General features: G+C 53.8%; 3 protein-coding genes across 7 annotated transcripts; 1 reads left to right on the top strand and 2 right to left on the bottom strand.

Moving 5' to 3' along the window:
• Positions 1–849: 849 nt before the first annotated feature.
• FAU (FAU ubiquitin like and ribosomal protein S30 fusion) lies at positions 850–2,217 on the bottom strand. Its single transcript, XM_019414938.2, has 5 exons — positions 2,102–2,217; positions 1,761–1,843; positions 1,508–1,652; positions 1,187–1,242; positions 850–1,021 (listed from the first exon to the last, which is right to left on the bottom strand). The coding sequence occupies exons 2-5, from the start codon at positions 1,833–1,835 to the stop codon at positions 896–898; spliced, it is 402 nt and encodes a 133-aa protein (XP_019270483.1). The 5' UTR covers positions 1,836–1,843; positions 2,102–2,217; the 3' UTR covers positions 850–895.
• Positions 2,218–2,246: 29 nt separating this feature from the next.
• On the top strand, positions 2,247–5,030 carry MRPL49 (mitochondrial ribosomal protein L49). 2 transcript variants are annotated; one of them, XM_053899477.1, is made up of 4 exons: positions 2,247–2,470; positions 3,629–3,779; positions 4,570–4,694; positions 4,807–5,030. In XM_053899477.1, the coding sequence occupies exons 1-4, from the start codon at positions 2,372–2,374 to the stop codon at positions 4,951–4,953; spliced, it is 522 nt and encodes a 173-aa protein (XP_053755452.1). In that variant the 5' UTR covers positions 2,247–2,371; the 3' UTR covers positions 4,954–5,030. The 2 variants fall into 2 exon arrangements, with proteins under 2 accessions (XP_053755452.1, XP_019270482.1); XM_019414937.2 differs by having other exon boundaries at positions 2,315–2,449.
• Positions 5,031–5,647: 617 nt separating this feature from the next.
• Positions 5,648–12,977, bottom strand: SYVN1 (synoviolin 1). 4 transcript variants are annotated; one of them, XM_053899467.1, is made up of 16 exons: positions 12,874–12,977; positions 11,873–12,021; positions 11,552–11,644; positions 11,308–11,460; positions 11,114–11,162; positions 10,600–10,703; positions 9,839–9,965; positions 9,639–9,738; positions 9,478–9,543; positions 9,266–9,382; positions 9,008–9,171; positions 8,602–8,730; positions 8,348–8,506; positions 8,075–8,261; positions 6,919–7,067; positions 5,648–6,839 (listed from the first exon to the last, which is right to left on the bottom strand). In XM_053899467.1, exons 2-16 carry the CDS (start codon positions 12,002–12,004, stop codon positions 6,733–6,735), a joined length of 1,836 nt encoding a protein of 611 aa, XP_053755442.1. In that variant the 5' UTR covers positions 12,005–12,021; positions 12,874–12,977; the 3' UTR covers positions 5,648–6,732. The 4 variants fall into 4 exon arrangements, with proteins under 4 accessions (XP_053755442.1, XP_019270486.1, XP_053755444.1 ...); XM_019414941.2 differs by lacking the exon at positions 12,874–12,977 and adding an exon at positions 12,679–12,843; XM_053899469.1 differs by lacking the exons at positions 8,602–8,730; positions 12,874–12,977 and adding an exon at positions 12,679–12,843.
• Positions 12,978–21,442: the final 8,465 nt, after the last annotated feature.

Here is a 21,442-nt window from a genome sequence, read left to right as displayed (position 1 = left end):
GGTCTTTACCTCGTTATACTGTATTCCAAGAACAAGCAGATTGAAAAACCTTGTCACAACAAGTGGGTACCCACATAGCTAAGGGACCTTGAAATGAATCCCAGAGAATTCCGCTTCTGGGAACACAGAAACAACCCACCTGACCTGTGATTAGGGGAGCAAAGTTACACAGTGCCAAAGTAATCAGGCAATGCTTTCCGTACAAGCCGCTTTTGGGCAACAAACAGGCCCATCAGATGACCCAGCTCAAAATATCCATACGTCTTGGGTGACCAATGGGCTACTTGCAACCAGGCACAGGTACCAAAAAAAGAAAATTCCATACATTCCCCTACCTCCTCACCTTATCCCAGTCCTCCCTCCCTTGCACTGTGTTCAATAAACTTCTATCTCCTTTGTTCTGCCTGGGGTGAATTCTTTACACTGCTTTGCCCGAGTCACTGGCCTCCACCCAATCGGGTCACCCCATCTTTCTAAAGTGGGGACAGGCCAGACCCTTGCCAAGGACTCCACTAAGGCCATACATAGCTGGTCCCAACTCCAAGGGAAGGTCAGAATGGCCTTCCTGATAGATCTACTATTCAAACCCCTCTCCTTTACCACGGCCTCCATAATCCTCCCATGATTCTTGCCACCTTCTGTTTAAAGAACAAAAAAGGACTCGGGAGAATTACCGAATTATTTTCACGGCAAGCCTTTTCTTGTAGTTTGTCACTTTTTGCCCATGCCAGCCCAAGGGTCCCTGCCTCTTCCAACTAGACGGTGCCAAGAAACTAATGAACACACCACCGACCCTGGGAGCCACATATCCTCCCGAAGCCCTGCAAGTGAAGGTGAAACTATGAGATGTCTGGACTAAGTGGCTTTATTGGGGAATGCCAGGATCATGACAGACTTAAGAGTTGGCATTGGGGCCCTTCTTCTTCCCAAAGGTGGGCACAACGTTGACAAAGCGCCGGTTGTACTGCATCCGCCGCTTGGCACGACCTGTCTTCTTCTTCTTCTTCTCCTGCTTGGCCACCTGGGCAAAGGAAGGAACGATCAGACCCTGGTTGACCTCTTCCATGCCTTCCCTCAGCCTAACTCCAGGAAGAAGGCAGACAAGAGGAAAGGCCAAAGGTCTTGGCTTAACTTTGATAGAAGCAAAACAAAACAAAACAAATTCCGAACCAATACTCTCACCTACCTTAGGAGTCTGCCCTCTTACTTTCCCAGCACGGGCCAGGGAACCATGGACTTTACCTGCGATGGTAAAGGACAGCCAACAGTTAGGGGAGCAACAAGGCCCCACCCAGCAGAATCCTCTCTCTCTCAATTCAAGCCTTTATAGGGTCTAATAAATGACTGAAAAGAGAACTAGGCTCTGGCTCAGTCTCCCACGGACCTCTCAGGAGTTCCTTCTGAGGGAGGTAAACAAGAACCACCCTGGATTGAGGACCATGAACTCCACAGCCCACACTCGTTATGAGCTTACAAACAGTTCAAAGGACAATCCTCCCCAACTCACCTCCAAGCATGCGGCCGGCTACTTCCAGGGTGGTCAGAGCCTCCACTCCACACTGACCCAGGGTAGCCTCATCTTCTAGGGGCGTGCCCGCCAGGAGCACGACTTGATCTTCTGGAGCGATGCCCTCCAGAGAGGCTACATGAGCCTACCGGGAAAAAGAAGATTCATCAGCGTTCTCGCGGGAGGGGAGATTGAAAAAAAAAAAAAAAAAAAAAAAAGAGGATGAAGACCAGGAAGCACCAAGCAGCCTTACCTTGATCTGGGCGACCGTCTCCTGGCCGGTCACCTCGAGGGTGTGTAGCTCCTGGGCGCGGACAAAGAGCTGCATGTCGGCGACTGAAGAAAGAAAGGCTTGTATGAGAAACAATGCTCTAGAGGGGTCGGGGGATGGGTGGCGGGCCGGGGCCGATCGCTCTGGGATTTAGGTGGTCGCGGGATCTCACGTGGGTAAGGCCGGGCCTTTCAGGGAGGTCGGGTGGGGAACAGAACTTGGCCCTCAGAACAGCCCCTCTGCCTCTACTTTTCCCGTGCCCTCTGATCTCGCGGCCAACCTACTGTTAAGCTCTCCAGATCCAGCGGGGACCCAAATCTTACCTGAACTACGGCCACCGCAGCCGTAACCACGAAGATGGAGTCGAGAAAGAGGAAGGAGGAAGGGCTCGCACGTCCTCACCGCCTGCTGCGTGCTACGTCACTGCTGAGCGACCGCGAAGGTCTCTGGCTTTTGTACGGCCCACCGCAGTCCTAGCTCCGCCTCTTTACGCTTTGCGCAGGCGTTCTTTCGGTCCGGGGCGGTGCGCCCCCGAAGGGGCGGAACCAGGCCGGTTGCGCGCGCAGAAGGCCAGTGTACGGGAGCGGTGCAAGATGGCAGCGTCCTTGTTCCGAGCTTCGCTGAGGGGCTGGAGAACCGGCGTCCAGCCGGGCTGCGGGCTACGGTGGCTGGTGAGGGCGCTGAGCCTGGAGGTGGGGGAAGAGGGCTGCGTGTGAGTCTGGTTGTTACTCCTGTAACCCTGGAGCTCACATACAAGGTTGAGAGGCAAGGTTGAGGTGCAGGGCTGACAACGCGCCCCTGTGTGTGGGGCTTGGATCCTGATTGGTGGACAGCTCGGGTTGGTCAGAACTGGGAGAGGCTACACTTCGTCGCTTGCTGCCTAATTTTGAAAAGGGATACCCGTTTCACAGGGTAGGGGTCGGCCCCAGATCTTTGGCGACACTTAGGGAACCTGGGGTTCATGATATACAGGCCACTTTATTCTGCTTGTAACCCCGGGGCCCATAAGGACTCCAGGATTATCTGTTGGAGGATGGAGAGACAGCGGAGAGTTACCTTAGGTAGACTGCTTATTAATGTCTTAATTTTTCCTAGATGGAAAAAGGTAATAAAATACCTTACTGTGTCATTGGAGGAATTAACTCAAAACAATACCCATAATACATTTAGTCCAATGCCTGATGGTGTTTATATGAGGCCAAAACGTTCCAGGTAAGCGAGGGTCACGTCAGATGATTGTGAGTGGCATTATCAAGATTGCTGAAAGTGCCTCATCCAGAACTAGAATATTTCAGCAGGATGTTTAGAGGAAACTTTATTATTTTTTTTTTAATTTTTTTTTAATGTTTATTTATTTTTGAGACAGAGACAAAGCATGAACGGGGGAGGGTCAGAGAGAGAGGGAGACACAGAATCTGAAACAGGCTCCAGGCTCTGAGCCGTCAGCACAGAGCCCGACGCGGGGCTCGAACTCACGGACCGTGAGATCATGACCTGAGCCGAAGTCGGAGGCTTAACCGACTGAGCCACCCAGGCGCCCCTAGAGGAAACTTTAAAATACTGAAAAATGCTGTACTGGTCAGACTGACAGTGATTTGGCTTTGGGTTTTGAGTCCCACAGAAATCCCAAGAGAGGCAGATGCTTCAGAGTGCCTGAACTTCTTTTCCAGTCCTACCTCTACCCTGGCAAACTGAAGTCTGATGCTTTCCTACCTCCAGTCTTTTATTTATCCCAGTCTCTGCACCTGTAGTGTTTCTACCTACTGAAGTTCTGCCTCTCCTGTGGTGGGTGGGTGTATGGTGGCTGGGCCAGCAGAGCAACGGTTGTTTGCTTTTGATTTTGGCCGCAGAGCCAGACCCAGGGGCCTCCTGATTACCCCAGCTTTGTGGAGTCTGTGGATGAATACCAGTTTGTGGAGCGCCTGTTACCCCCTACCCGCATCCCGAAGCCCCCAAAGCATGAACATTATCCCACTCCTAGTGGCTGGCAGCCACCCAGAGGTGAGCTGGGTGATGGGGATGGCTTGGAAGCTACAGGAACGCCCCCCCCCCCACCCGCCGTGGTGTACCTCCCCAGCTGAGGCTCTGGATTCCCCAGTGGGTTCAGGACTTGTGTTGAGGGCACTCAGGGCTTAGCACCTATCTCATGTTCAAGGGGGGGCCTGGGAATGCAGCCCTGTTTTACTAGTACCCATCCATCAACGCTGTTGGGATGAGGTCTTCCCATTCAGGAACAGTGAAGCAAAGAGAGGAGACCCAAGAGCTGGGACCTCCATGCCCCGACTCCAGTAGGCCTCGTACCATAATTGAGAACATAGCTTGGGAGTTGGGCAGTGCTGGGTTCGAATTTGGCCCTGTTATTCATTGCCAGCGTGATCATTAGTCACTCGGTTTCTCAAAATGGAGATAATCTGCTCAGTCCATAAAGCACTTAGCACAGAGCCCAGCATGCAGTAGGTAGGTGTTCAGTGCTTGTAAATCCCCATTTCTTTGTGCCAGGGGAGAAGTGCAAGGATTGGCCCCAGATGAGGATCCAGGGAGGCATGGCCCTAACTTCGTTTCTTCTTGAGCACCTTCTGGTGCCAGGCCCTGTGTTGGGCCTGCGAGATTACCAGGGTGAACAATCTGGTCCTGGCTCTAAACTTAGGGAAAGAGCGGGTCTTCCGATCTGAAATCTAGAGGTGGCTTTGCCATTGGGTGCACTGACTCTGTGTAGACTGTGAGGGGAAGGGTGTTGGCTAAGGTGGCATAAAGCCTGGGGAGATTTGACTTCTCACTGTTCCTGTCACAGACCCCCCACCTAACCTGCCCTACTTTGTGAGGCGCTCTCGTATGCACAATATCCCTGTCTACAAGGACATCACACATGGCAACCGCCAGATGACTGTGATCCGAAAGGTGGAGGGGGACATCTGGGTAAGCGAGGGGACGGGTTAGGGCCCGATTCTGACCTCTTCAGGGCTGAAGGATGGGGAGTCTACTAGAGGGGACGGTCTGACCGGGCTTGATTTGTCCTCTCCCCACCCAGGCCCTGCAGAAGGATGTGGAAGATTTTCTGAGTCCACTGCTCGGGAAGACACCGGTCACCCAGATCAATGAGGTGACAGGTACCCTGCGGGTCAAGGGCTACTTTGACCAGCAGCTCAAAGCCTGGCTCCTGGAAAAGGGCTTCTGAGGCCCACCTGAGCAGCCTGCCTGACAGCGTTCCCCACAACTAGAGTCTGGGGTGGGGGCGGGCGTGGGGGTGCCTCAGGAGGGGCCAGATGTGGCTTGGTGGAGGCTACGGAGGACACAGGGAACTCAGGCGTGGGTCCTAGAGGTCTTCAGTTCCCAGCGCGGTCCTGGGTATAGGCATAAAGCACCCATGTCAGCCCCTTGGCTCGTTCTTTTCACCCTTGGAGAAGGCGGCCCAGTGGCCTTTGCTCCGTTCTAGGCCAGAGTTGGGCGTGACTAGGTTTCTAGCTCCGGGAAGCTAAGTGATTAGCTTTAGCTGGTCTGTCCATGAGGGGGTGCTTGGGAGATTCTAGCGGTCCAGCGCGGAGCAGGCCATCCTTGCCAGCTTCCTGACCTGGTGTCGGGGTGGTCAGGGCCTTTGCGGGAAGAAAGATGCTGGCCTTCTGCCCCTGTCATCATTCCCATCCCACTCTGGGCCCGTGGGCCTTCACACTTGCCCCGTCCTTGGGAGTTCTAAAAGCTTAACTCTCTGGGGCTTGGTTTCTTCATCTGGAAAATGGAGATACTGTTGTAATGGTTTAATGTCTAAAGAAACCGTCACCTCCCCCCCCCCCCGCCCCGGGGATTCTCCAGTCTACAGCCTGAGCAAGACGACCACTCCCGGCACACTGACCCCATGACACTAGCTCCACCGGTCATTAATGCAAGTCTTTATTTGGCGGTATATACAATTTAAGCTATTAAAATGTGTACAATATTTACAAATTAAATAATCCTCTGAAACGGTCTCCAGCAACTCTTGTAACACAAAACCAAGGGAGAAAGAGACAAGGGCAGGCAGGCCTCGGCTCCTGTGGTCCCTACCTGGCCCAGTGCCTTTTCTAAACTGGAAAGACCAGGAGTCTGACACTCCTGCTCCTCTTTCCTAGGGTCAAGCATTCAAGTTCAAAGACAAAATTTAAGCCAAGAGACAACAGCAAGGAAGTAATTCCAATTCTTCTCAACTCAAGTTCTGTAAGTTGAGAAGTGGCCTTCCACAGATTCTGGGGCTTGCAGTGGTTCAGGGGCAGACACACGAGCCCTCGGCCTGGAGTGAGGCTGGGCAGTGGTTGCTGGGTGAGACCAGGAAGTCTCACTTTAGACAAACTGCAGGGAGAGGGGCACGGACACCTCAATGCTGCCCACCTGCTCGGCACGCCTTTCCCAGAGCTGTGCGGTTGCCACTAAGACGCGGAAACACCACAGGGCGTAAGTGACACAGCCACCGTCACAAAGAGCTTCTAGGGAGTTTAGGGTAAGAAAAGGGAAATCAGTACCAATCTTGGTGGGTGGCCCAGGAAGCAAGTTCCTGGCCTGCCTCCAGCTCCTAAAGTTCACACGTGGGATCGGGGAGCTAATACTGTTCAGCACTGAAGCGACTTCACACACACACACGCACACAAGTGGGCTTAGAAGGGCTGCCCCTTCTCCCAGAGGGGGGTAGAGGGCTTCTCAGAGACTGCCTTTCTGCCTTCACGGCCCCAGCAGAAAAGGGTGACGGGTTGGAAAGAAAGGCTGGGACTGACCCGAGATCCCCGTGGCTGCCGGGGACTGAAAGGGCTGGAGTCAACTGGGGCCTCAGGCTCCTTTCCACTCGGCCTAGGGGACGCCACCTCCTTTGTCTCAGAGCTGGGGGTTCTTACTCCCTGGTGCACACAGAGGGAGCTGGCACTTGGTGGCAGGACACGTTACAGCGAGGGCTGCTCAAGAGAGTGGAGGCAGGAGTAGGACTGGGGTCGTGTCAGTGGGCAACAGGGGACTCCAACTTCTGCAGGCGGCGGCGGCGGAGCTCTGCGGCATCGGGCTCCCCGTCCTCAGGCAGCTCCTCCGTGCCCACGGACTCGGGAGCTGGGGACAGAGTTCGGAAGTGGAACCCAGAGAACTTCCCTCCCAACCCCCACCCGCTCCCCACGCTCGCCGAGACTACCTGGAGGCTTGTCAGGTTCAGGGGCCGGTGGGGAGTCTCCTGGGGATGGGGTGGTGGCCTCCGAGCTGGGGACGCTGGTGGGGGTGGCAGCAGTGACGACTCCAGGGGTCTCCTCAGTGGGGCTGACTGAGGCGGCAGGCCGGGGGGGCCTAGGAGAGAAAAACGAGGGAGGGGAGGCCTGGACATGCTGGCACGATTGAGAAGATTCTGTGCTTGGTGAGCCTTGCAGGGGGGAGCCCGCAAGGGCTCAGTCCGCAGCAGACGCGAGCGAGCGTGTGAGTTCTCGGGATTCCATACTACACACTAGACTACGTGCGGGCAAGAATCGCTGGCCTGTTCACTGGTAAACGGCGGTCTCTAGCGGGGCGCCAGGCTCCTCACAGAGTTCCCACCTAAGATTTTCCACTGAAAAAAACCGTATTCAGGTAGCTCAGACTCAAACTCCCCTCCGAGCCTGTGCTCTGTGTGCCAGACACTCTGTGTGTGTGACCCGTGAATAGGAGCTAGGACCCTTCTATTCGATTAAAGTGACAGTGGTCACGCAGCAAATGAGTGGTGGGCACCATAACTTACACTTAGGCCAGGCTGGTTCTGGGTGACTTTTTGGGGGCGGGGGGGAGGGGAAGAGCAGACGGAGGGCGAACGGGATTTGAAGCGGCCTCGGTGCTGACCGCAGCAAGCCCAATGCCGGGCTCGAACTCACGAACTGTGAGATCGTGACTTGAGCTGAAGTCGGACGTCTGACTGAGGCACCCAGGTGCCCTTGGGTGACTTACGTGCGGTCTCAGATCAGGGGCAGTGTTTCCCGGGCACAGACCACATGTGAGAAAGGTGTATGTGATAAGCTAAAGCGCTGACGATTATGAATGATCTGACTACAGAAAAATATAAAGGAGCAGGATTCAAAGTCAACTCTCTGCTAATAATAAACACCAGCCCTCCTGAGACCCAGGCAGGCCCCCTGGAGCGAGAGAACAGAGGCATCAAGAAACCCAGAGATCCCGCTGCGCCTACACACGGGTGACGCGAACCAACAGGCATCACAGGGTGGCCGAAGAGAAAGGCCCGGGACCAGGGCTGGGGGCCTCGCTGGCAGCTCCAGGCTGCCGGCAGCTCCAGGCTGCCGCCACGCACGCCGGCCCCCGTGCAGACGTACCCCAGGGAGGCCAGCACGGTGAGGTACTGGTTGATCTGCAGCATGGCGGCGTCCAGCAGGGTGTGGATGTTGCGCAGGCTCTGCAGCCGAGCCTCCAGGTGTTGCCGCTCGTGGCCCTCCAGAGCCCGCAGCTCCTCCGGAGTCAGCCCGGCAAAGCCCGCGGGGGGCACGGGCATCGGGGGGAAGGCTGGAGGGAGGCAGAGGCTCAGCCGGGGCGGCCCGGGCCCGACGCCCAAATCCCTCCAGATCAACCCCGAGGGCGGCTCAGTTTACCAAAGGGTGGAGGCAGTGGCATGCCCATCCAGGGTGGAGGGAAGGGGAAGCCCGGAGCGGGGCCGGCCTCGGGGGCGGGGGCAGAGCCAGGTGCCGAGGCAGAGGCGGAGGAGGCGGCGGCAGCTGTGGTCGTGGCTGCTCCGCTGGGCCGAGAAAGGGCTGGTACGGAGTGAGAACAGGAAGTCGGTGAGAGCTGAGGCCTCCGCTCTCCATTCCTCCCGCCCCCTGGCTGTCGCAGTAGCCAAAAGACTCACCTGCACTAGTGGGTGGAGGGGCCACAGCCTCTCCTGAGCTGGGGGGAGGCGGGACGGGTGGAAAGGGGCCCATGGGGGGCCACAGCGGGAACATGCCTGGAGGAAAGGGAGGCAGGAGGCCCTGGGGGACTGCAGAGAGAGGACGAGGCAGTGAAGAAAGGTCCGGAGTGAGATAGCTCCGAATCACGCGTGAGAGACTGGTCGTTAGGAACTCTGTCCCTGCTCCCACGGGCCTCTCTGAGCTCAGCACTGATGACACGTGACTTCAGTCCACGGAGGTCTCTTTCTATGACCCCCTCCCCTACCCAGACTGAGCTTCTGGAGGATTCACCCCCGTGTTTCCCCTACCCAGCTCCGGGCAAGTACTCAACAGTGTGTTGGACGGCCAAATGAGGGGGCCACTCACAGTTAGGGGGCTGGGGCAGGAGTGGTGGGGGATGAGGGGCAGGTGGTGGCCCCTGATCCGCAGGTTCAGGGGGCGGTGGTGACTGGGTCGGCAGTGATGCCCGAAGGACGTCCATACGGCAGGTAGGGCAGGTCTGCTGCCGCTGGAACCAGGAGCGCAGGCAGCTGGGGGTCGAGAACAGGCGACGGTCGGCAAGTCCCCAGGAGCCTGCCTTCCAGAGCCCATCCCCTGCAGTCAGGCTCCCCGGGCCCCTCCCACCTGGTATGGAAAATGTGGTTGCAGGGCAGTCTCTTGGCACCGGTCACCATCTCTTCTCGGCAGATGATGCAGACGTTGTCCGTTGCCTGGAGCTCCTCCGGGGTGGCATCTGGATACCTAGTGAGGTCGGGCCAAGGGTATGTCCAGACCGGAAGTGGAGACAGAGGAACCTGGGGCGGGGCTAGGGAGAGCAGCTGGACCGACCCACTTACAGCGTGTTCATGTTGCGGATGGCTCGGCGAGACATGATGGCGTCTGTCACGGCCTTCTTGAACTGCCTGAAAGGAGAGTTGCAGTGAAAGTTGGGTGAGGGAGAAGAATCAGGTGTGGGGCAGGGGCAGGGGCAGGACGGGCTGGGCTGAGCTGGGCTTACCTCATGGCCAGGTACATAGGCCGGATGGCAAAGAGAGGGAAGGTGTGCACCTTGATCATGATAGTCATGAAAGCCATGTACAGCAAAACCTTGATGAAGCCTGGGGGGCAAGGGGAGGTGCAGAGAGCAGCAGTCACGGGGCCTGGGAGGCAGGGCTGGGGACGCTGGTCCAGGTCAGGGGAGGCCCAGGCTCTTCTCACCTGTAAACAGCTCCGTGTAGAGCATGTACACGGCCTTATTGTCCCAGGGGTTCTCGCTCTGGAGGTCCACGGAGTGCAGTACGTACTTGATGAAGATGGTCAGCACCATAGTCATCAGGATGGCATACTGGAGGGAGGAGGGGGCGCGGGGGCCTAAGCACACGACACCTCCTTGCTCCGGTCACCCTTTGCCACACCCAGGCCGCTACAGCAGAGTGCCACGACACAAGCGTGGTACTGGACACAGCTGGGGTCTTCCGAGCGCCTGCACTCACTAGCTGGTTTGACGTCTAGCAGCTCACCAGACCTCTCGGAACGTCAGACAGTTTGCCTGTCTGCCAAGTGACGGCATTAAACGTTCCTTAGTGACTACGTTGCTTTGCTGATTAAAAGACGCAGCCGGTGCTCAGCACGGGGTCTAGCGTTCGGTGAGCTGCTATCGCTGAACACCCCTCCCCAGCTGTCCATCGAGCTAAGTGCTTCCGTCCCAACGACAGCCAGCTCCTCTGGCGTCGCCCTCCAGGAGGCCTTCCCTGAGCGTCGGGTCAGGGCTCCCCCGACGCACACGCCTCTTTCTGTGCCTCCCCCGCTCTCCTAGGCGTGAGAGCGCACGAGGCGGGAGCTGAGACTGACGGCTGCTCCTTGGTGGCCCGCGCGGGCCTGGCCACAGAACAGGCGCCCGGGGAGGGGCTGTTGGGTTATCCGAGGCACGCTCAGGGCCACCTCAGGCTCGTCCCCCCCGCCTCCCGAGCCAGTTTTACCTCAAAGCCAAACACCAGCTGCACAGAGGCCCCACGGGTCAGGATGCTGTGATAGGCATGGCTGACGAAGAGGAAGTCCAGGATACCCAGGAGGAACATAAGGGCTGTGGGGACCCCCCAAATAGGGGGTTGGTGGGGTCAGCCCAGGGACTGACAGCCACTTCCCGCTTTAAGACACCTCCCACCCTCAAGCCCTAGCCATCTAGTCAGGTGGCTTGACCCCGGCCCCCTGGGAGCTCCAGTTTTGCCTAGGAGGGTTTTAGAGCAGCCCGAGCTCCAGGTGAGGAGGCGAAGAGCTGAGGGGCTGGACAGTTGAAAAGCCCTGGGGTGGAACAGGGCAGAGAGGATGCAAATTAACTTCCCAAATTATCTTTCCTGTACAGCTGCGGGTCGAGGGGGAAGCCTGCGCTCTACGGCACGGGTCCGCAGTTCATGACTTATCACGTTCCAATCCTGCACAGCGCCTCTTACTCCCTCCAGCTCCCTCCTCTCCCTTCCCGTGGATCTCACTCACAGACAATGCGGCAGTGAAAGAGCCAGGAGATATTGGGGCTGCGTTCCATCTGAGGCAGAGCAGAAAGGGGGCCTGTCGGGAAGGCTGGGGCTCACCCCCCACCCCCCCCCCCACCCAGCCTTCACTTCACAAGCCCACCTACCAAGCCACTCCCTGGCTCCCATCTGCTTTGAGAACCCCCTGACCCAACTCACAAAGTCCACACGGTCCTCAGCCAGCCAGTGGAAACACTTGAGGAAGAGAAGGAGAGTGAAGAGTGCGACAAAGCGGGGGCTGAAGTCGTCCCGAAAGACCGTGAAGGCCAGACAAGTCTCAGTGACGGCATACCAGGAACGTTCCAGAAGGTGCTGGGGATTGGGCAGAGAAGGACGAGGAATTCAAGACATTCTGCTTGCCCAGCTCCCTGGCCCTCACTTTTGGGAGTCGTGAACATCTTACCTCCATCTCTGCTGCCCTCAGCTGTCCAAAGAACACCTTGCCCATCACTTTGCCCAAGAGAAAGACAAGGACAAAGGCCTGGATGTAGAGGACCTAGGAGTGAGAAGAGGCTATGGTTTGAGGTCACTTTCTGCTCTGCTATGTCTGGGGCTCATGATTCCGGAACCTCCCTATGTCCCCCGTCCCAATTCGTTCAAAGTTAGGCGGCTGGTGGCAGCTTCACGCCTCTCACGCTTACCTGACCCCTAGCTCCGCCCCCGTCTCAAGCAGACTCCTCCTTCCCTCCCAGGGAGCTCCTCCCACCCTGAGCCCTGAACTCACTGCCATGCTGGGGCTGGACTTGGTCAGGTACACCACGGTGGGGTAGAACTGGTGCTTGAGGTAGTAGGCATGAGCCACGACGGCCCCGGTCAGCGCCAGGCTGGCCGCCATCATCACTGCGGTGCGGAACATCGCTCCGGCCTGGAGACCTGCGTGGGGACAGGGAAGGAATAACCTGCGTGTTGCGCACACTGCGCAAACCCTGAACAGTGCCCAGCGCGCGATGTCACTAAACACCAGGGAGAGACCCCCCCCTCCACCTCACCTCTCCCACACAATCATGACGTCAAATATAGCAAACGCCCCCCGCCCCCTCATTTTACGAACAAGAAAATGGAGGCTCAAAAGGGTTAAGCGATCAGACTGACGCAAGGCCTGGAGCCTGGAGCCTGGGTCAGTTTTGTTTCAAATCTAGGGCTCTTTCCACGCCGCCTGCCAAGCCACCGCCTCCAGGGAGGAACGGGGAAAGGCAAACGTGTTGCAGGAAGGAGAACTGCTACCACGGGCTCTACCGTGAAGGTGATGGAGAGGATGCAAACGCAGAAATCTCCAGAAGCGGTTACGTGCCGCCTGGACTCGGAGAAGCCAGGCGCTGGGGGGCGCAGCCGGGCAGGCGACAGCGCCGGTGACAGCTCGGCCGGGGTGCGCAACCCCGCCGCGCGCCCCGCGGGAGCGGGCGGGATACGTCAGCCTGGAACCCTGGCGTCCCCCACCCGCCGGGGCAATGTCCACTCGGGGCACCGGAGAAACGGCCGACTGGAGGGATGCAGCGGCGGCACGGAGAGGGACCCGGGTCGCCCCCGCACCTGTAAGCTCCGGGAGCTGCGAACGTCGCAGGTGGGGCCCAGCCTCCGGAGAGCGGCCGCACGGGAGCCTGAGGTCTACCGCCAGCTGACAAGCCGCAAGCGGGGCTGAGGGGGCGCGCCGACCCCGGAGACCGCAAGGGGAGGGCCCAGGTCCCGACTCCAACCACAACCCGGGCCCCACCCCGGCCGACTCACCAGGAGCCCAGCGCCGCGAGCCCGCTCAATCCCCGCGACTGCGGAGGCGGCCCCGGTTAACAACACTCCCCACCCCCTGCGAGCCGGAACTTCGGGGGAGAGACACCTCACTTCCGGCGGGGCGCGGCGTGGATCGTACCAAGTGCACCCGTCCTTTGGCCGCCCCGCGCGCCGTCCGTGGTGCCGGGAGCGGTAGTCCCGCCACTGTATCTAGGCTTCGTGCCCACGGCCGGAGCGAAAGACGCGAGAGGTGGTCGGAGCGGAATAGGACAACCCGGGAGATAGTTGGAGTCCCCCCATCTATCAGTCAAACATGGTATCGCCTCCGCCGCCGAGTGTACTCAACCTAGCGGAGGGCTCAGGCTCTCAAAGAGGCTGGAAGGTGGAGCTTCGTGTGGGCCGTACCACTTGGAAGGGGGAGTGTGCAAGGGACAAGCATTACGGGTTTAAGAGAAATAAAATGTTTTAGAGTCTCATTCCAGAAGATTTCGCAACAACTTCACAAATAAGAGGCTTCCTTGGAGAACTGGGTTCAGAAAAGAAAAATTTGCTTCTCCGCGATCACCCCCGATTTGTGTGGGAGTGAGTTGGGTCCCCGTGGCTGCTACTAATTGGCCTAGATAGAGTTACGCGGACCAATAAGAAAAGGAAGGACATTTGCTGGCCTGTGGAAAGAGAAAAGCAGGTGAGCGGTTGCTAGGGGCGGAAGGCAGCGTTGCCTAGGTCTAGGTCCAACCCCAGTGGGCGGACAGCTGGCAGGGTTGGGGGGTAGGGGGGGCGCAGTCCGTGGGCGGGTGATCTGTGTCTGCCCAGCGGGAACATTTGCTGCGCCACAAAAGGAGGGGCAGCCCGATGTGTCTGGGATTAAGAAGGCAGACCTTTAATTCCAGCTAATGTTGGGATGGTGTTCAATGCAAAGGGATTGACTTCAGCTTCCCGGCGCCTACAGCTTTGCTCTCCTTGTGTTCAGCCCCGGGCCGTAATCGCGGCTACTACTGATCTTGGGCTGCGTAGTATTTGTTTGTGTCGCAGTCGCAGCCAACCCAGTCAGCTCATTGACAGAATGAAGCCGATACACCCAATTTGTGCCTTGCGTTGTCCTCCGTCGCATTTAACATCCAAGCACTACAGTTTATGAGCTAGAAGGTGCTATACTCATTTTGGACTTGGGACTGTTGATGTTCAGAGATCTGACAAGACCTGTCCTGGGATTGGCATCGGGTGTGTCTGATTCTAGATTCCCGTGCTGTTGGTTGGCCTCATCACCTTCACCACCTCCCCAACTGGCCTGACCAATTTAGCTGTCACAGAGTTGGCTCCCCCGCGAGGCCATCTATTACTTTCTAGTGACTAAAACCAATGGTCAGCTTTCGGTTCTCGCCCGACTCGATCTCTTTCCTCTTGTAAAAAGTCTCCTCCTTCAACTTCTGTGATCCCACAGGCCTCTGCTTTTCTCTCTGGCTGTACATCTGCCCCTTTCCTCCCTCTGTCCTTTTATTTAAATGTCGGTGTCCACGTTGGCCCCTTCTGTTTGTTTTGTGTACATAATGTCCTCTGCTCCTGTGGATTCCATTTCCCCACCCAAGTGCCGATGACTCCCACGTCTGGTCTTTACTAGAATATCTCCTGTTTTTAAAACACTTCAGTGTCCCTAGTCATCGCCTCTTACCCGGCTCCGGAAACGTGGGCATCTTGTTCCCCTGTCCCTCTCCATCTGTCTCCACATCCCCACTGGTAAATAAGTCATTTATTCAGTTGTCTGCGAATATGTGTCAGATGCAGCCTGTTCTAGGAACTTAGGATGTCCGTGAACAAAACACAGATCTCTGCCTTTTTGACGTTTTATTCTAGTAAATGTGCTGGACGATAGACAATACGCATGATGTAAGTGAATTCTCTACTACGTTGGGAGGCAACGAATAATAAGTGCTCTAGGCAAAAAAAAAAAAAAAAAAAAAGAGCAGAACAAAAGGGGGTCAGGAGTGTGGTAGGGTGCTTGAAGCAGGTTGCCATATCAGTGAGAAGCTGGACAAAGACTTGAAGGAGGTAGAGGCGTGAGCCACGTGGATATCTGGGTAAAGAGTTGCAGCTAGGTAAGAGTCGACCTGTCCTGGTTTGTTGGAGGACGTGGGTGTGGCCAGAGTGGAAATAGCAAAAGGGTAAGGAGGAGGAGGAGGCAGAACCAGATGGCATTAGCCATTACCAGGACCTTGGCTTTTACTCTGAGTGACATGAGGAGCCATGAGCAGAGATGTTGTAAAAGGCTCTACTTAGGTAAGAGGGTCACTCTAGCACCTGTGCTATTGAATGGAGTGGGGTTGCGGGCAAAGGTGAGAGCGGGGGGAAAACAGGAGGCTCTTACGGTAAATTACTCAAGAGATGAAGTCCTGGGGGGTGGGGGGCACCTGGCTGGCTCAGTCGGTTAAGCCGCCGACTTCGGCTCAGGTCATGATCTCGAGGGTTCAGGTCATGATCTTGCGGTCCGTGAGTTTGAGCCCTATGTCGGGCTCTGTGCTGACAGCTCAGAGCCTGGAGCCTGCTTCCGATTCTGTGTCTCCCTCTCTCTGCCCCTCCCCTGCTCAGGCTCTGTCTCTCTCGCTCGCAAAAATAAATAAACATTAAAGAGAGAGAGAGAGAAAGATGAAGTCCTATTGAGTCTGCCTCCGAAGTGTTTCCATCGCCATCTCCTGGTCTTCTTGGTCCAGGCTGTCACCATCTTATGCCTGGTCCAGTTTAACAGCCACCCGACTGGTCTCCTTTCCTATTCTCTGCTCTCCACTTATGGCCCCTACAATGGCCAGAAAGATCTTCTGACACCTCCGTTCACGTCTTGTCTCCTCTCCCCACGCTCTGCCTGTCAGGCATATGCCCTATTTGTAGGGACCCCAGATGTGTCATGCGTATGACTTGCCCTGTTCCTGATCCAATAAGCGAATTTAGTAAGGTTACAGGATAGAAAATCAATGTACAGAAACCCACTGCATTTCTATACACCAATAATGAAGCAACAGAAAGAAATTAAGGCAGCAATCCCATTTATAATTGCACCAAAAATAATAAAATATCTAGGAATAAACTTAACCAAGGAAGCGAAAGACTTGTACTCTGGAAAACTACGAAACGTTGATGAAAAATCGAAGATGATACAAGTGGAAAGATATTTCATGCTCAGGGATTGGAAGAGCAAATATTGTTAAAATGTCCATAGTACCCAAAGCAATCTACAGACTTAATGCAATCCCTATCAAAATACCAATAGCATTACTCACAGAACTAGAACAAATAATCCTAAAATTTGTATGGAACCACAAAAGACCCCAAATAGCGAAAACAATCTTAGTAAAGAAAAACAAAGCTGGAGGCATCACATTTCCAGATTTTAAGTTATACTACAGGCTGTAGTAATGAAAACAGTGTGGTACTGACACAAAGATAGACACATAGAGGGATCCCTGGGTGGCGCAGTCAGTTAACCGTCTGACTTTGGCTCCAGTCCTCAGATCATGATCTCACCGTTTGTGAGTTTGAGCCCCGCATCAGGCTCTCTGTCAGCACAGAGCCTGCTTTGGATCTTCTCTCTCTCTCAAAAATAAACATTAAATAAATGGAAAGATATCTGATATCTATGGGTTATAGGACTTAATATTGTTAGACGGCATGGTCCCTAAAATTGATCTAAAAATTCAACAGTCCCTGTCAAAATCCCTGCTGCCTTCATCGCAGAAATTGATGAGATCTTCAAATTCATGTGGAAATGTGTGAGACCCCCAATAGAGAAAACATTCTTAAAAAGGAAGAAGAAAGTTGGAGTACTCATACTTCCTGATTTTAAAAACTTACTACAAAGCTACAATAAGCAAGATTATGTAGTAATAGCAAAAGGATAGACAAAGAAGGGGAGTAGAATTAAAAGTCCAGAAACAAGCATATACATTTGTAGTCAGTTGATTATCAACAACACGATGCAGCGGGGGAAAAGTAGTCTTGTCAACAAATGGTTCTGGGAACCTTACCTCACACCATACACAAAACATTAGCTCACAATGGATCAAAGGCCTAAATGTAAGACCTGGAACTATAACAGTCTTAGGGAAAACACAGGCATAAGTCTACATGACCTTGGGTTAGATAATGGTTTCCTGGATATGACATCAAAAGCATCGCAATGAAAGAAAAACTAGCTACATTGGACTTCATCAAAACTTAAAACTTTTGTGCTTCAAAAGACAGCATCAAGAAATTGAAGAGACAGCCCGCAGAATAACAGACAAGATTTGCAGACCATATATCTGATGAAAGACTTGTATCTAGAATATAAAAAGAATCTTTCCAACTCAATAATAAAAAGGCAGATAACCCACTTCAAAAATGGCAAAGGAGTTGAACAGAAATTTCTTTCAAAGAAGAAATGGCCAATAGGCACATGAAGGAAACGCAAACCAAAACCACAATGAGATCACTTCACGCCCAGATGGTTATAATAAAAAAGACACACACAAAAAGCCCCATAATAACAAGTATTAGCAAGGATGTAGAGACATTGGCGCCTTCACGCATTTCTAGCAGGGGAAAATAGTACAGGTCCTTTGGAAAACAGTTTGGCGTTTCCTCAAGAAAATGAACGGAGCGTTACCCTATGATCCCACAGTGCCACTCCTGGTTACATCCCCAGGAGAAGTGAAAATGTCTGTTCACATAAACACTTGTACATGAGTGTTCGTAGCAGCATTATTCAACCAAGCTGAAAAGTGGAAACCCAAAGGTCCGTGAACGGAGAAACAAAATGTAACGTATCTATCCAATGGAGTATTATTCAGCTATAAAAAGGAACGAAGGGCTGATTCATGCTATAACACTGATGAACCTTGAAAACATTATGCTCCGTGAAAGAAGCTAGACATATCGTATCATTCCATTTCTGTTAAATATCTGGAAGAGTAAAGTCCACATAGACAGAAATTTAGTGGATGCCAGGGGCTGGATTGGGAAATGGGGAGCGATGGCTAATGGATGTGGGGTTGCCTTTGGGGGTGATAGAAATGTTCCGGAATACATACCAGTAACGGTTGCCTGACTTGGTAACTATACTTAAAATCGCTGAATTGTACACTTTCAAATGGTGAATATTATGGTATGTGAATTTTACCAATGAAAAAGTCAAGGAAACAACAAAGTAGAAATTAATAAAATAAGTAAAGCTGAACTAGAGATTAACAAAGGTGAAAGCTGGTACTTTGAATTCGCTAATAATAAGATCTGTAGAGGCTGCTTTTAGGCAACAGGCTTGAGCAGTGGGAACCTGAGAAAGGTAGAAGGGGCCCACCGTGACCACCTATCAGGTGCCACACCTCAAAATACCCATAAGCCCTAGCTGACCAAGGGGCTACTTACAACCAGTCATAGGCACCGAAAAGAAAATTCCATACGAACCTCCCCTACCTCCTGACCTCCTCCCCTTAACTACAGCCCCCCACCCCCGCTTCCAGGCAGACAATCTCTTTGCTGTCCTGCCCTCCTTCCCTTGCAGTGTATTCCACGAACTTCTAACTCCTTTGTTCTGCCTTGGGTGAATTCTTTCACCTCTGAGACACCAGCCTCCACCTGATCGGTCACCCCCCCAAGATAGACTGCTGTCAAGACTGATCAAAAAAGGGGGCACCTGGGTGGCTCAGTCAGTTAAGTGTCAGACTTCGGCTCGGGTCGTGGTCTCGCGATCTGTGAGTTCGAGCCCCGCGTCGGACTCTGTGCTGACAGCTCAGAGCCTGGAGCCTACTTCCGATTCTGTCTCCCTCTCTCCCTGAACTTACCCTGCTTACGCCCTCTCACTTTCTCAAAAATAAATAAAACAGTTTTTAAAAAATTAAAAAAAAGACTGATAAAAAAAAAGAGTTGAGGTCCAAATGATATAAAGAATGGAAATCAGAAATAACCACAGACACAGCAGAGGTTTTAAAATAATATAAATAGAGTAGGTGGAATTTTATGGCAATACATTGGAAAACTTAGGTGAAATGGACAACTTCTGGAAAATAAAAGATGTGCTAAAACTGAGAACAAAAATAGACCAATAAATATTTTTAAGATGAGTCAGTAGTTAACTATCTCCATTCCTCCTCCTGAGATACAGACAACACAAGACTTTATTAGGCCCAGAGGGTTAACAAGCTCAGGACTGTAAAACTCTCAATTCTTCTCCAAATGGACCTAAAATTTCAATCTAGATCAAAAAGGTTTTTTGGTGGAATTGAAGGGTTTCTTTTAAAATGTATGCATACAATCTGGGTGCCGGGGTGGCTCAGTCGGTTAAGCGTCCGACTGCGGCTCGGGTCATGATCTCACGGTTCATGGGTTCGAGCCCTGCGTCGGGCTTTGTGCTGACAGCTCAGAGCCTGCTTCGGATTCTGTGTCTCCCCCTCTCTGCCCCTCCCCTGCTCATGCTCTGTCTCTCAATAATAAATAAACATTTAAAAAAAAAAAGGATAAATTGAGTTCAGTGTCACTGCCATGAAAAGTTGTCCACCCTATGTTATTATGGAAAAAAGAGATTGTATAATGGTTATACAGTAAGATTTCAGTTTTGTGAACCGAGGGGGAAAAAATCCCTTAAAATATCCGCAGGAATATTCACCAACTAGTCCTGGTGGTGATGTGGGTGGAAGGTAGCGATAGGATTGTGTCTGTGTTTATGGGTCAGACATTTCTGTAAGGTTTGAATTTTTCACCAAGAAAGGGGATTCCTTTCATACACAGAAAAATAAATAAAGGTTTAAAAACAAAGGCAGTAGCAATTCCAGGTCGCTGGGAGCTGGGTGGCCAGGTGAGCCTGAAGCTTCGTGGAGAAGGGCACCATTGACAATCTGGAGGACAAGCAGCCTTCAGATCAGAGACTCGAGCCGCCTGCCCACAGGCACATCCGACCCTGGGTCGAGTTTTGTTTGACCTGCGCAGCACTGACAATTATTATAAATTAGTCGTCGTTGCTTAAAATACATGATTTCACACAAGAAGTAAGGATTCCTGGCTTCTCCAGGAGCCTCACGGGGCCCACCTCCCCGGTGAGAGCTGCTTCCCGTCCCCAGTGGCCAAGTTCACTCTTGCTCATTACCTGTCCCAGCTCCTTGGGCATTGGCTTCCTTCCCTGGGGCAGGCGTCGAAAAGGAGACAATTCTCGGCACTCCTTGACGAGCGATGCCCACTCCTCAACTCAGCTGGGTATCGGCTCCAGGGGGCACACGTCAGAAATTCCTCCCATCATTTATCTGACACGCATTTATTCAATTCTGTTTCTTCTATGGAGCCCCTGCCCGTGTCAAAAGGAATGAAAGGAAACCTCATTAGAAGGGAGCCAGGAGGCCAGCAGGGGGAGCTCTCACGCCCAACATTAGCTGTCAACCGCGGAGCCAACGGGGAGGGAAGGAACCCGCGAGCGATAGTTCCTACTTTTACTGACCATCCCAGCGGGAGGAAGGCACATTTCTTCTTCCTCCAGCCACAGCCCAGCCAAGGACAGACAGTCGCAGCTCAGCCACTGAGAAGCCACCATACGTCAAGCTCCCCGTTTATGACTCCCGACGCCCCACTTGCCTCTATCAAAGAATGGCCCTCTCCTTTGTTCGGGGACTTGCCTGCGGTTTTACCGCGGCAGCTTGCTCGTCCCGGATTGTAAATTCTCAGCGATTCCCGAGCAAGCCCATCCTTTGCTGGGAATACAGCTGGCTGTGCCGGATGATGCCACATGGGGGAGGAAAGAGTTGTGCGCTCCACTCAGCCTTGCCCAAACTGCAAAACTGTGAGGAATGAAACGGCGGTTGTTGGTGCAAACCTTTAGGTTTTAGGGTGGTTTGTTTCACAGCGATAGACGGCCCAAAGAGTGGGCATCATACCCGGTTTGTCTCCCCGTTCCCAGCCCCAGGTCCAGAGGCTCCGCGGTGCCACGGTTTGGGAAGCACAGGGACAGAAGGAATACCTGGGGGGGGGGGGGGGGCAGGGGCGGGGCTCTATTTCACTGGGTTCCAGAGTTAAGTCTCCCATGGTTGCCACGGAACAGCTGAAGCATATGTGGTTTTTTTTGTTGTTGTTGTTTTGCTCTGTTTGGCTTCGTTTTATCATTCCAACCTCTGCAGTCCAAGAAGGCAGCTGGAAGGAGCCTGGGACAGCTGCCACGTGAGCCAGATGGCTACACCCGCTTCCACTCCCTGCTCTGACAAAGGCCTTCCCAACCGGACATTGGGATTCCCGCGTGGTCGGCTTCAGCCCGCCTCCCCCCCCACCCTTCCTCATCCCCTTTGTGTTGTCATCAAGCCCACTTTGTCCTCGTGCCACCCCACTCTGCTGGTCTCTTTGGCAAAGGTCTCTTCTCTATGCTTTTCTTCTCCCGTTTGCCCGGAAAATCCCTAGGGCTCGTCTGAGACACTGCCAGGCATCGGCTATAAACCCAAATGAATCTCTCCCTCCTCTTGGTGCCTGTGAACACAATCTCATATGACCCCATATTGTAATGGTTCCCGCGTCTGTGGCCTCCGTCGGCACAGGGTTTGGAATGGTGAAAACTGCTCCCCTGTGGATGCTG

This window comes from Panthera pardus, unplaced genomic scaffold (assembly GCF_024362965.1).
Source record: "Panthera pardus isolate Hobbes unplaced genomic scaffold, ASM2436296v1 HiC_scaffold_12, whole genome shotgun sequence".
NCBI classification, from domain to species: domain Eukaryota; kingdom Metazoa; phylum Chordata; class Mammalia; order Carnivora; family Felidae; genus Panthera; species Panthera pardus.
This window is presented reverse-complemented; position numbering and strand designations above follow the sequence as displayed.